This window comes from Falco biarmicus, chromosome 1 (assembly GCF_023638135.1).
Source record: "Falco biarmicus isolate bFalBia1 chromosome 1, bFalBia1.pri, whole genome shotgun sequence".
Classification (NCBI taxonomy): Eukaryota; Metazoa; Chordata; class Aves; order Falconiformes; family Falconidae; genus Falco; species Falco biarmicus.
The window spans coordinates 67,658,408-67,672,885 of record NC_079288.1 but is presented as its reverse complement, the minus strand read 5'-3'; the positions used below and the strand labels follow the sequence as shown (position 1 = coordinate 67,672,885).

The 14,478-nt window shown below is 39.5% G+C and overlaps 1 protein-coding gene across 3 annotated transcripts in view; it reads left to right on the top strand.

The window, feature by feature from the left end:
* Positions 1-14,478, top strand: part of TRMT9B (tRNA methyltransferase 9B (putative)) — a 121,408-nt gene that overhangs the window by 94,895 nt on the left and 12,035 nt on the right. For 2 of the 3 annotated variants that reach the window (XM_056332047.1, XM_056332057.1), the window contains one exon: positions 2,726-3,227. In XM_056332047.1, the coding sequence (XP_056188022.1) occupies positions 3,196-3,227 (32 nt within the window). In that variant the 5' untranslated portion in view covers positions 2,726-3,195. Of the gene's footprint in view, positions 1-2,554; positions 3,228-14,478 lie in introns of those variants that run through there. The other variant, XM_056332067.1, reaches the window with a different exon arrangement.

Below are 14,478 nucleotides of genomic sequence, written 5' to 3'. Positions count from 1 at the left end.
TAGCTATTGCTTTAGCCTGTTTCAGGTCTAAAATTTCCCTGTATTTTATGACTAAATATGACTAAAATGAAATGTCAATACTGCTTTTAGTTCACTGTAATAATGCTGACTTACTGATGTCACAAAGGCCACTGGTTCCAGTTTTTGTTAGTTCTGCTGGAAAACTTTTTAAAACAACATTACAGTTTGAAGGTAACATTGTAATTCTATGTGAAGACCCAATTCAGCAACCAAAGATGTAAGCTATTAGCTCATGATTACATCTTAAGCATCTCCATAGAAAATAAGCCTCTGCAAAGTGTTTATCCTTTGTAATACCTAGCATAGAGAGGAAACAATGGCTTTGACTGGTGAGCCCTTCTTCTAAGAGAAGCAGATAGAAAGCAGATTTTTTGTCATAATTTTTTTTTTTAAAAAATTAATTTTCCAGAATGTCTACTGAGATAGTGTAGCATGATGTATAAATACGGTATGATCCTTCCTGTCCAAGACATCAGGCAACTTAATGCCTTCCTTTTGCTTTCATCTACAACCGTCTCTCTCTGTAAAGCTTATAATTTAAGAGCTGATCCTTTGTAAGAAGGAAGCTGTATGGTATCATGAAGACTGACCTCAATTCCTTATTTCCCTTCTGCTTCAACCTGGAAACTTTTGTTTCCTTGTTTTTCACTCTCTTTCTTCCTGTCTTTGTTTTCCTTCCTTTTCTTTCCATATTTTCTCACCTCTGGAGAAAGATAACAAATAACCTTTGAAGGAATAATTAGCAATCTCTGCGACCCTGTGGTAAAAACCTTTACCTGATTCACTGCTAAAGTAGTTATCTAAGGATCAGAGTTTCAGACAGACCAGGAAAAGAGAAATTTCTACATGAGAGTTGGTAAGGGATGAGCAGAAAAGACACCCTAGAAAGCAAAGGGATAACAGGCAGAGGCATGATTAGCCACTCTCACATGCTTGCCACTACATAATTCTAAATGTTCCAAGTGGAGCCTGGCGTTCTGCAGACAAACTCATAATTAAATACAGGGTTGTAATACACATGCACAAGAAGCCTGAATTAAGGTTTCATGGGTAGCCTTCTGGCTTTCCCAGCCTTTGACCACTTGATTGGGTGACCTAAATCCTTTTTAATATAGAAAAAATTGATTTCAGTGAGGTCTTTTAATTGCTTAGGGAGGACGGGTTGTTAAGGACTGCAATTTGTTATGCAATTATAGATGCATAAGTACTAGAAAGGAAAAAGTATTCTATTTTGATTCTGCCTAAATTTGTATACCATGCTGAGACCTTAATACCTGTGGTGCATGAAGCTACGTGACTGACATCTATTGCAAATGCATGGGAAGCAGGAAGTCTGCCAGAGAATGTATAGGACTGGTAGATAATCGTAGTTCTAAAGGGCATCCAGAAAAGATTAATTTGTAAGGGGAAAGGCTGCATGAATTCACCATGGGGGAGTTTTAAGGGAATCTACATCAGAATCTTTTTATAAAAAGGTTAAATTTGAGGCAGTTGTTTCAAACTGAAGAGCTTTTAAAACAAGTCAGTAACTGTGTCAGCAAACAACATGGACCAGATGGCATTCACAGTTGAGGAATATTTATGAAACTCAGGTACGAAGTTACTGCAGGTGCCGAACTATAAGCTGTTTTGTGTAGCCTTCTGCTGAAATAAGCTTGGTACTTGAAGGTAAATGAGAACGAGCCAAGTATGATGGCATCATACACAGATACCTGAGAAATCTGGGAATGGCAGGCCCTCATTTGTCTGCACCAGCCAATTTAGCTGACATTACGTTACAGAGTTAAATTAGCAGATGTACGTGCAAGTATGGAGCAACAGGGACAGGTCAACATGATGTTTGTAGAGGACAATCACGTCTTACAGATCAGTCAAAGCTCTTTGAAGGACTTAAGAAGGTTAATTATGATTTAGCCAACAGCTCTGACTGTTGAATAACTTGATAATGAAGACCAAGAGCTTCATCATTGCTCCATGACTTTGGTGTATTTAATAGAATATTAGGTTCCTATGTCTTTAGTGTAGTTTTTCTCAGCTTGTTCTTATAATCTTCCTGTGTCACTATTGTGGGTTTGTTTGTTTGGTTTGGGTTTTTTTTTTTGTTTTTGTTTTTGTTTTTTTAGTTCAGGTGGAATTGTCAAAATAAAAGGAATGCATGATCCTGAGTAATTCTGGCAGTTTTGAAAATACTATCAATACATGGTCACATTCCCACTGTTTCCTCATAATCCTATCTCCAGGTACCTTCAAAGCTGGTTTGAGCAAAAGGCTACCTATAACAGTAAATAGTTCAGTACCTGCAGTACTTTGTGCGATGCTGTGCCGAGTTCCCTGCCTGTCATATTGGCTCGTATTGCTTCATCACAGTCTTCTCTATCTGTAATCTCTTATACATAATTTATAAGGTCTTGAGACAGGACTATATCTGGTGTTTATATCGCTAATAGTATCAGAGTCCTGGTGCTTGGCTGGGGTTCTCTGTACTTGTCTAATAAACACCAATAAATATGTGAAAGTATAGAAGCAATCTGCCATTTTTAGACTGCTTTCGTAGGAGTCGGTGCTGGAGCACAGGGGAAAAAAAATTTCCCCCTCGGCACTCGGGATGGGAACCCTTGCAGGCAGGACCTAGTGCAGAGGTTGGCTTTGAGCTTAACCTTTACATGAGCAAGAGCTAATCCTCCTTGGCCGCTTTTACCACCAGCAGAGACAGCACGGCTCCCATCAACCTCGGTTTGGAGGATCCCGGGGACCCTGCCGCTCCCCCCCCCCTCCCCTCGACGGGAGCAGTCCAGCACCACCATCACCATCTCCACCAGCACCACCCTCCGCTCCTGGCAGGAGACGCCCAAGGGATGAGACGAGACCGCAAGGAGAAGAGTTAACAGGGGAAGCGCTAACCCGGCCCTTCTCGCCCGCCTCCGCCTGCCTGCGGAGAAGTGGGGGATCGGGATCCGCCGGCCGGGGGGGGCCCGGCGGAGAGGCGCGGGGAGGGCGCCCTCCTCGCGCCTCTCCGCCGCCCTCCCAGCCCACGGCGCGGCACGGCTCGGCACCACGGCACGGCTCGGCACCACGGCACGGCGCGGCTCGGTACGGCTCCGCACGGCGCGGCGCGGCGCGGCTCGGCTCGGCTCGGCACGGCGCGGCACGGCCAAGCGCCGCCCCCGCGGCGGGATGCAGCCGCCGCCACCGCCCCGCGGGTGCAGGTAAGGAGCGGAGCGGGGGTGGGGGGGAGCGGGGCCGCCGCGCTGCGCGGGGAGGTGCGGAGGGCAGCTCCCCCCGCCTTCGCCCTGGGCTGCCCGTAGGGGGGGGAAATACTAATAATAATAAATAAATAAAAAAAAGGCGACAAAATCCCCAACCCCAAACCACCCCCAAAAAAGCACCGCTGAGGGCTGGCGGCGGTAGATTTTTGCAGATCGGCATGGTTCTCTTCCAAACACTGGCCGCCCAGCCGGGGGTGCCCCGGGGGCGCTGACCCACCCCGGGACAGAAGGATTTCGGGATTAACTCGGTTTTTACACCACCCCCCCCCACCCCCCCCCCCTTCCCCCTTTCCCCTTTTAACCGAACGGAGCGGCGGCTGGCGGAGCTGGGAGCCCGCACGCGGCTGGCGCGGGATTTGGCGGCGCGGTTGGGGAGGGTGGGTTCTAGGAGCCGTGGGGGGAACTGCAACAGAAATAATAAAGTTTCTCCCTGGTCTCCTGATTAATTAAAAATGAAGTATGCTCTGCGCATTGGCAAACAGTCCGAAGCAATGATCTGGAGCATCCTATACCGTAGTAGTTAATTTCTTTTTTTTTTCTCTTCCGAGAAAATTCAAAATATCTAGGTATCGCTTTTGTAAGGCCACATAGAGCCCTCACTCTTGCAGCGTGTTCACTATTTAATGGATGTAAAAGGATTTTCATTCCCGCTGAATGTCAGTGGGAGCAGCGAGAGCTCAGGGAGTCGGGTCACCAGCTCCTTTTCTTTTGCAAAGAAAGAGAGTGCAGAATTAATTCAGCAGCACTGCTGTGCTAATGTGGTGCACAGCACGACATTCCCTGCTGATACAGCTGTTCAGGTGAAGCATGCTTCTGGAGTTTATGATTTTCAGCATGAAACTCGAGAAACAGATAAGAAAAGCATGCAGCAGCCTCTCCATGAGCAAGAGAAAAGGTCCTCTGGGGACGTTTTAATGCCCCATAATGGACTCCAGGGGGTTGGGTTTCATTTTTGTAATTTGTTTTCAGTCTAGTATAGCAATATATTTATTTCAGTTGTATATGCTATTTATAGAACACGTCTTTGAACCAGCACATTTTTATTTACTGATTTCCTTCTCACATTGTGTATTTGTAATGGATTGCACGCTGAGATAGTTCAGTGGTGCTGCTATTGTTTAACTTACAGAGATGTGCATTTTGGGCAGATTAGGTACGTGTAAGGTAACTGTGGAGTGCATTTTAATATCGCCTCTGGCAAGGACATCTTCAAAGGCATAAAACATTTTCAAGTCTGTATATAATGCTAAACTGGACTTGGTGAGAAGAAAAAAATGCAAGTAACTTCATAATTTTCTACATTTTCTAAAGTAATCCAATCATAAATCCACCACTGAAGTTATAAAGCAAATTTAGTTTGAAATCAGCCCGGCATCAACGGATAAACACTTTCCATGCAAACACTCAGATTTGCGAGTATTCTGCCATCCATTCTGGATGGATGAATCAGAATATGGGACAATACAAATGGCATAAGGCTCTGTCCTGAAAAAGTTATGTGCAAATTCCTGCCTTTAGTTATTACTAAATAGGCTACCTGAGGTCAGTAAGATGATTTACAATACATAAAGTTAAGCAGATGTCCATGTCTTTGCAGTAACAGGATCTACATATCCAAGTTTGTAAGTAATACTAGATACAGAATAATCCGGTGTGGCAGAAAACCACAGTTTGAGGGCTGCACGTCTTTTAATTTCTAAAGATGAACGAGATTGGAAAAATACTTCAGACTTTTCTATGCTTATGAATTAATTTGAAAATAATTTAAAAATGAAAAATGAACTTCTGTTCAAAAGTGCTTAACATTAAAGACACTGCTTCTTCAAAAGTTATGTATATACCTTCGTAAATGGAGACAGAAATACCAACTGAATTACTGGGAGAAAAAAAGTCTAACTATTGAAAAATAAAATAAATATTTGTCTCTTAGTCAGGCTTTACGTACTTGACTAAAACTCATGTGACACCGAGTCCTACCCGATTTATTTTTTTTCCTCAGAAAAGTTTAAACATAACACAGTTGGACCAGAGGCACTGTATATTTAGGTTTGTGTTTTGCTGTTGAAAAATATTCCATTTTGAAGAAAGCTTTACTTTTGGGTCTACATTTAATAATTTCAGAAAAATTAATTACTTGTGGACCAAAGTTGTTTTAAAAAATATTTCTATTGATGATTCAGATACCAATGTTTTTAGGTATCAACTCTTGTTCGGCATCATACAATAATTTCCTGGAAAATATTGATTTTAAGAAAATAAAAAAATTGCATCTAAAAAGGCCGTTGTATTAAGATATTTTTCCAGAGAACTTTTGTGGTGGTTGTATGAAATTTCAGCTCCCTTAGGGAGGTTTTTCTTTCTATGCCAAATAGGAAAAATTGCTTTATATAAAGGCCTTTCTTTGCCTTAAAATAGAGGGCTTAGATATATTGAGTTATGTAAAAAGGTATCACTCATACTATAAAGCACTTAAAATGAAACAGCCTTTCAGTGAGACTGTGGTGGTTTATGGAAACAAGAACCTTTTCTAGGCATTTTGGCTGCAGGGATGCTAAGCCTTTACGCTGCTCAGTTCAGTCCACTCCAGCTGCGACTGGAAGAACCTGTGTCTTTGATAGTGGCAAGACACTTCTTGGAGGGTTGCAACTCGACCTTTTAGTAACAACATAATGCAATTTTTCTGCATTGAAGTCTAGCTCTGAATCCTGATAGGATTACTGGTGTATCTTCAGATGCCTTTGTCAGCTGCGTAAGCACCCAATTACTATCAGATAGTACTTAAAATAACTTTTGGTCTTTGAGCACTGTGAAACACCTTTTCTCTTTCAAGAAAGCAAATACAAATACATGACTTCCTATGATTAACAGTAACGTGAAAATAAAAGCTAACCAGTCAGATTTTTGAGTTTTGTAGGATAATAAAAACGGAATTCTGTCTTTGCTCTCATTTGGATGGTCAGAATGAGACATCCTGAGGTTAACTTGATACCTAATACTGTCTGCCACAATGCTTGTTCTTTTGAAATTGTATTTGGTGAGTATACTGAGCACTAAATACATTTGTATAAGAATATTTTTAGATAGGAAATTGTATGTTTGGTTATAATAAACGTGATAAGAGTAGTTTATAAAAGGTATCAAGAGAATCCATTTAGTAGTTCCATAATTACTGTAATTTGTTGTGCAATATTTTATATTTAATCTTTGGATCAAAGGTAAACATTGGCAGCCTTAATTTGGAAACTTGTTTGATAATGTGCTGCTTATCTTTCTGTCACCAAGATATCCAGTTTCAGCAAAAGATGAATTTTAAAGTAATTGAATGTCTTAAGTCAGTTTGTAAATTGTTTTAATTGGGGAGGCTTTGTGTGTAGCACCAAGTACAATATAAGTACCAACAGTGATGAGCTCTATGGGCTGGTGAACGAGGAGAATTATACTGCATAAATTAAAACTAATCCGTCAGGGCATAGTAGTGTGAATGCAAACCCAGAGTGTGAGGAAACAGAAGGAATTTAGAAAGCTATAATTCCAGAACTGTAGGATGACATTAAGGAATCAAATATTCCTATGAATATAGTTTGGCATGAAGAATGCAGACATATGGAGAGGATACAGAGAATAACAACAATACTTGTAAAAGACCACCTAGACTGATTCATCAGGGAGGATGAAAAGTAAATATTTAATACTTAGTTAACTGCTGGTAAATAAAGGAGAGGAGAAGAGAACTGTTTACAAGTATTTGAGAGATACAGTGACCAAGGAGGCAAAATAGCCACATCTAAAGCTTATGAGTAGGGTAGCACGGCCAGGGACTTTGAGATACTGGTGCAGCGCTATCAGGAATCAAACCAACCTGCTGAAAGTCAGGAGGAAATTAGTTTAATATCTGTACTAATTTAGCTGTAGAAACAACTCCTGTGTTGAAGAGTGGTAAACATTGTGAAGCAGCCTTTCAGCCTTTCATTATTTTTTTTCTACAGCAGGTCACTGAAATCTTGCTCATAACTTGAATAGCTGAAGTTTTGTACTTCATAGACACACAGAGTCACAAGGCTAGATGTTGGGGTATCATCTGCCTCCCCTGAAGCTGCATCAATTACGTGTTACATCAATGTATTTCCTGACAGTTGCTTAAATGATTTATCTTTTTAAGAGCCCATTGATGGAGGCTTCTTCATGACCTACCCAGTCCACACACAGTTGTCTCCAGTGGTTTTCTGTCCTTGTTTTTAAAATGCCTCACCTGTATCTTCCTTGCTGTAGTTTAAGCCCGCTATTTTTTGTCTACCCTTTGTTTTGGAGAACAGGTTATTCCCTCCTATTTTTCAGCAGCCCTTCTTGTATGAGAAGATGGTTCTGTCTTGTCCTGAACAAACAATTTGAAACAACCATCTTTCCCAGTGGTTTACTTGATTTCTGATCTCTTTGAGATTTGCAATGATCTCTGATCATTTTTGTTCTCTTCTGTATTATTCTTGCTTGAAATTGGCCATAATACTCAAACTGATACATCAGCAGTGCTGACTGTAGGAGAAGAACAACTTTATGTAACTTCAAAGTATCTGCCCTATTTCTGTGTGCTGGTCTTACTTTTTTTTTTTTTTTTTTTTTTTTTTTTTTTTTTTTCAACAGTATCTTGTAAAAGCTACCATAACACCATAGCACGTATGGTGTTAAATCTGTGAGATGTTATAACGCCCAGACCTACTTTTGTAGAGCTGCTGCCAGTCGTCCTTCAGACTATATTTGTGCAGTTTGTTATCCTTATCTAAATGAAATGCTTTGCTTTTGTATTTTTCGATCTGTTAAAACACTTGAATTCTAACACCATTATCCAGTGCATTTGAACCCTTGCCAGTTTGGTCCGTCTGCAGATAGAATGCTATTCCCTAATCCATTATGCAAAGAAATCACGGAGGAGTACCCAAAACAGACTCTTGACCAGATTTGTTCAGGGTATCCTTCCAGCGTGACAGTGAATTGTTGATAACTACACTCTAAATTGACACTTCCGAACAGTACTAACTTCTGCTGCAATTTCATCTAAACCAACTGTCCCTAATTTGTTTACAAGAATATCATGAGACCAGGGACTATACGTGCTGCCCACAGGTTTCTCAAAACTAATTGCTTGTGGCCCTAAGACTGGCAAATCAGAGGCCAGTGCAATCAGTTCCCTAAATACTGTTTATTAGGCTAGTTGTTTTGAAAACTCTGAACTTATTTAAAAAGTCCCAATCTATTGCTTCCCTATATTCTTTTCCCTTTGTCACTGATATATTAGCTGCTTGGTGGCAATTAATAAGAATAGTGAAGAAGAAGAAAAACCTAAACACTTTGCTCTTCTCAGCACCATTTATTAACATTTTTTTCCTAGTCCTCCCTTCTATTTTAATGTCAGTACATAGTGTTTCTGTGCAGGATCTGAAGATGCACATCAGTGCACATCTAGCACCAGGGATTTTTGACTGTATGGGAATCTGGTAGGAAGAGACCATCTGCTGGGAGCTGATTTATGAGTTTTGATGTGATAGTAAAGATGAACAGACATTTAAAGGGACTGTGCAACTTTTGCATGAGTATGCTCCTTCTTTCAGTGTTTTTTAATGGCAAAGGGTCCATGTTTGTGCATTGTCATCTTAGCAGAATGCTACTTACCTACAGAATGGAGTTTATGTACTTGGTGAAGTAAATCTCTTTACAGTGCAACCTCTCAGCTACGCAGACTGTGGTAGACCATGACCCTAAATGCAAAACAGCAAAGGGAATATTAAATGATTAACTGATCCAAGAATGTGCAGTGAATAGTACTAGGTTTTGCCTGGACTGCAAAATGAAGCTGACAAAATGAATGTGGTGGTGAATGTTTGTTATTTTGAGTAACTAGAGCTTGAACTGTAAACTTACTTAGCCCGAGATCTTGAAAGAACAGCCTCAGTGCTTTCAGTCTCTCTTTGGGGGAAGGTCATCTCTATTTTGTAGTAAGAAAAAATACAATGATAGTGACTTTATTTCAATCAATGAAATTGCTTTAAAATTCTAGGTTCACAGTGAGCATTTCAACTAACAGTGATTCTTGTCAAATGTATCTCAGCTCTTTGTTTTTCACTTCAGAATTTCCCAGATTTTACTGGAGGAAGGATTCTTAATCATGACTTCAGCTCAATAAGGTTTCAGATATGCTGCACAGAGTTCCCCTTGCTCTAATTTCAAGCTGTGCATTTTCATGGGATTGTAGCAGTTCATGCGTGGGTGAAATTAATAACTGGAGTTGTTAGCCTTATGTAAGCAAATCATCTACTGTATCCTCTTGCTAAACTTTCATGCAGCTAGTTTAGCTATTCATGGCAGGATTCCTATAATTTTGTTTCATTATCCTTTGTTTACTAATAAAGCTGTTTTACGTAATGATTCATATCTGGAAGCAATTTAGTATGTCATCATAGTCCAATTTGTTGCCTTCATTATTGAAATGAGAAAGTACTGTCAATCAGAATGGAAGTTATTACTATGATTTATAAATTCAATCCCAACTGTAAGCAAAGTCCTGATAGAGAAATCCTAGGTCTGTATTGAAGGGCTGCAGTGAGGTTTTGCAGTTGGAGATTAATTGGATTTTTGTATTTGCTTGGAAGAAAAGACATGTGGTTTATAGGTGACCATTAGGGCTGCACACTTAACTTTCTGTGGCTGCTTATATTTGAGTGAAAAGACTGGTAAGTCTGAAGTAAACTGGAAGTAAACTGAAAGTATTTCTCACTGTGTATGTAGTTCTCCCTATTCTGTAGACGAGGGGAGAGAGTGCAAATTGGACTACCTCACTTTTTAATTAGCTGTTAGTGTCAGCTACAGCTGCACATGTTATTGCTGGAGAGCAAGGTACTGTGGGACATAGACCTGGCTCTTGTGGTTTATGCTGTTCAATTTAAGGCCAGTGATTAATTAGGTTATTGGACCCATAGCTGGAGTTGCATGCGTAACCAAGATTTATGTTGCTGTGGCAACACAGACAGACACAACTGTGGTGAATTTCATAGATCTTTGAAGTAGGAGTTCACCTAATCCAAAATGGGATTGAGAATTCCCATCAGTGCATGAAGAGTGTAACTGAGAGGGATCCTCATTAATAGACTGAAACCTTGCATATCTGACTCTCAAACTGAGTTAATTCCTGCAGCTCATCAAAGGGTTAGAGAAAACAGGCAGCTGCAAGAGAGAAGGCAAAAGGAAAGCCTGTGGCTCAAATTGATCAAGAGCAATTGATTTGCAGACAAATGAGAGCAATGCAGGATTTGATTACTACTGTGAAAATCACAGGGTGCTTCCAAGAGGCCATTGACAAAAAGTTTGGAACATGTTCCACGTGTCTGGCCTGGAAATAGAGGCAAGTGGGAACTGCACATGAGCCAGGTCAAGACTTCACGGGATTATACATCAAATTAAAATAGTGGTGGTGGCATAACACATGCTAAGATAGATGAAGATGTGAAAATCTTAGGTGGATGGGAGTGGGTAACCTCATTGAGGAGGGCTGCAAGGGGTTCAGAAGAACTGCTGGAAGGTGTGGAAAGCTTTGGGTGGGCTGTGGTAGAGGCAGAGGTTTTGGACTGGACGCTACCTCCTGTGCTTTGATGTCAGGGCACCCCCTTGCATCTGGGAGCCACCAACTGTTTTGTCGATTTGAGGATAAAGGTATGTAATATGGTATAGTCAAAACTGCAAGTCAGACACTTTCAAAAACAAACAAACAGAAAGTCTGAATGCACTTCCCCCGGCTAATAAAAATAATCCTGATTTTTAAAAAATATTGGAAACTGGGATTATTAACTTTTGGTAGTTGTCATTTCAAGGTCACATGGTTAAATGTATTTATTATTTCAGCAGCGATAGATGTCCAAGCAACATGACTTTCCTTAAAGCAGTATCCTTGAAAAGTTAATTATCTAAAAGGTTGCACAATGTTAATGGAAAAGGAAGAAATTTGATTACCTTGAGTGAGATATGCAGCTATGAAAATACAGGATATCATATGCTTGTACAATTCCTTGTACCTCCTGGAAAGCTATAATATTTTGGTTGGTGTTAGTTTGTTTGTGGATTTTTGTTTATTTTTTTTTCTTTAAACAAAGAAGGAAAACAGCAACATAGGAAAGAGTCAATGGGCTATAACTTGTTCACTTTCAAACAGTTTTGTTCATAGACCATAGTTACATCTGATGGACTGGTGATCCATTTCCCCACAAATTCAGCAGAAATTACACTGCAATTTTCATCCAGTTTTCTCACTTCATAGATCAGTTGCAACAAGGGCCTGTTGTAGTCTCACGAGCAAACTTTGCTGACCAGGAAAGACTGACAGGCGAGAAAATCCTGCTCTTCATTTTTTTACCCAAACTGCTGGTGTGCAGGAAGCTGCATCCGCATTTTGGGGACTTGTCAAGACTTGCTGTGGAGTGACTGAACAGCTGGGTGCCAATTTACTGCACACTCCCTACTCTGCACCCGGTCTCTGCATGAGCCCTTTGACAGGAGCGTAAGCACAAGAAAAGAATTGAGCATGGGGAAAGCTTGTCCATAATTACCACCTTCTGCTCTTCTTCTCCTCTTTGCTGGTTTTATCAAACAGCTTCCAGGAAGCTTAAATGAGAACTGGAGCAGATGCTGAAGCAGTGGGATTTCTGGACGTCTCAGATTTTAATTACCTCCTTTGCAAAACAAACTTTGCAATTATCCTGGAAGTTATAATCCAGAAGCTGGATGAACTGAACATTTTTTACAATGCATGTGCAACAGAGACACTCTCTGGTACTCGAGGCAAAGAAGGTGTAATGGTTGTTTTTGTTTATAAAGAGAAATAGAGGTGTTGAGTTTGGCTTGTGAAGTTACATAGCTCTATGTTTCTGATGTTTTCGATGACATTAGACTTGTGTGAAACTGGTACAGCTGCAGGTCTGATCAGACACGCAGGTTTCTTGCCTTTCGTAAGCATTGCAATGAAGAGGTTTATTGCTAGAACATTTCCCTGCCGCGCTTCACAGTAAAACCTGGTAAGTGTTACGGATCTTGACTGGAAAGTCAGTCTGGCAAGTCTAATTTCAGCCTGTGACTTAATTATCTACAAAATATGAACAATTAGCAGGAATTGAAATCATAATGAAACAGTAAATGAAATAGTTTGTATTTTAATCGACTACTGTTATTCTAAGATTCTAACCAAATAATTATCTTGACAATGTTTATATTAATTGTATCTAAAAAAAATAACCTGCAGTGCAGTGTTGTAGTATATGGAATTCTCTACCGTGTCCCGTATAGCAGAAGAGTCATTACCAGTCCAAGTGAATGAGAAAGCTAAAGGAGAAACTTAATGGCCTTGTGATTCAGTAGGACAGTAAGCCGAATTTCAGCCTACATTGGAATTCAATAAAGACTTTTTAGGAAAAGTATAATATAACATTGTATCAATGGGAAAATTCTTACCGTCGTCGAAGTCAAGTTGGCTTTTGTGTTTTTTTTAAATATTCAAATTAACGTTCAGTTCAGACAGCTACTTCCGTAGTTGGCATAAACTGGAATTTCTGTAGCATTTGGAATTTAGTATGAATGATTAAAAACATTCTCCTTTTTTCTTTTAGGAACAGCAAAGTTTGAACAAAGAGCTTCAACTAGAAAGTTAAAAACACTTGGAAACACTGAGCCGCATAGTAACCAAACATGAAATATAAACTAGAGCAAGGAGCTTATCAGATGACAAAAGAAAATAAATGATTGTTAGTCTTTGGAATTTCTGCTTATAAATAGAGGATTTCTAGGCAGTTGAACAACAAAATAGAGTGTGTTTTGAGGCAGAGAGGAAAGACAGCTGCAGACATGAAACACCCAATTTGTTTTATTTAATGGTCAAATAAGAAAAAAAGAATGGGCTTTTGACTCTTAAGGAATCTTTGTTTGAAATTACTGCAACCAACCCATCCTGTTTGACAACATAACTTGAAATGGCATTCTGAGAAAAGTTCTGATTGAGTGACTTCTGGCACATGTAATAAAATTTTAAGCCTGTGTTTCAATACTGTCTGCTTCTGTTGTGCAGTCTGTTTTCTGCTCTTCAAAATTACACTGAAAATGTGCCTATTGGGAATTTGCTATACTGTTACTGAATTCTCTGTGTGTGTGTATAAATATATGAATATACATATATTCAGGTAGTAAAAGGTGAGATAATGCATCACAAAAGATAACTGTGGATCGTACCAGAAAAAAAGAAAGTAAGGATTGTGAAAACATTGAACATAAATGTTTTGAGGAGACATATTCATAGATACTACAGTCAGAACAGAATGTGACGATTTTAACAATTTGGCCCAGCCTTGCATAGCAGAGTACATAAACCCAGTGAAATGGATCAAGTCTTACATACTCTTCTTGTAAGCACTCACACACACTTAGTTTGAAGTACAGTAATACTTTTTTTGCAGCCACTGGGATTAACTCCCATTTTCTTAATGAAAAAAGATTGTGTTTGTAAAACAGGTATTTTGAAGACCACACATTATTTCTTGTTATATGTAATACTTTATTTTAAATCTTTTCTCATAATAACTTTTTTCAACAGTAAAAGACAGAAAGAAACATTTCTTATTATGATTCCAAAATGTGTATTATTTGAAAATCAAGGAAAGGAAAAGAAGAACTTGTTGTATATTTAAAGCCTTTACTTCTGACATTTTCGGATGCAGCCAAAGGAGTCACTTCTATAGTTTCATCTTGATAATATATTGCTCAGTTTCTTGGAAGAAGTTTGGAAACAGGCTTTAATCTCTGCTGAATACTTTGATACTTAAGCAAAGTTTTAATAATGGGAAGGAATACTTCCTGAATAAACAGGCAGTTTTCATTAATTTCAAGGATGCCTTGACACTTTGAAATATAATGTCATCAGCCTGCATCAGATACTAAAGCCTGACTTGGTTGGTGCTTGGATGGGGGGAATTCTTAAAGAAGATGTAACATTCTGTATAAAGGGACTCAGCGTCTGCATGCACTTGGTGTTTTACATGAGTTTAGGGTTAATATTAAAAGTCTAAGAAGATACCACTTTTCAAGTGAATCACTAAAATAAAATACTTTGCTAAGAACTTAAGATAGTGGAGTGGGAGCAGGGAAATCATAGTTTTGTGGCTGAAAA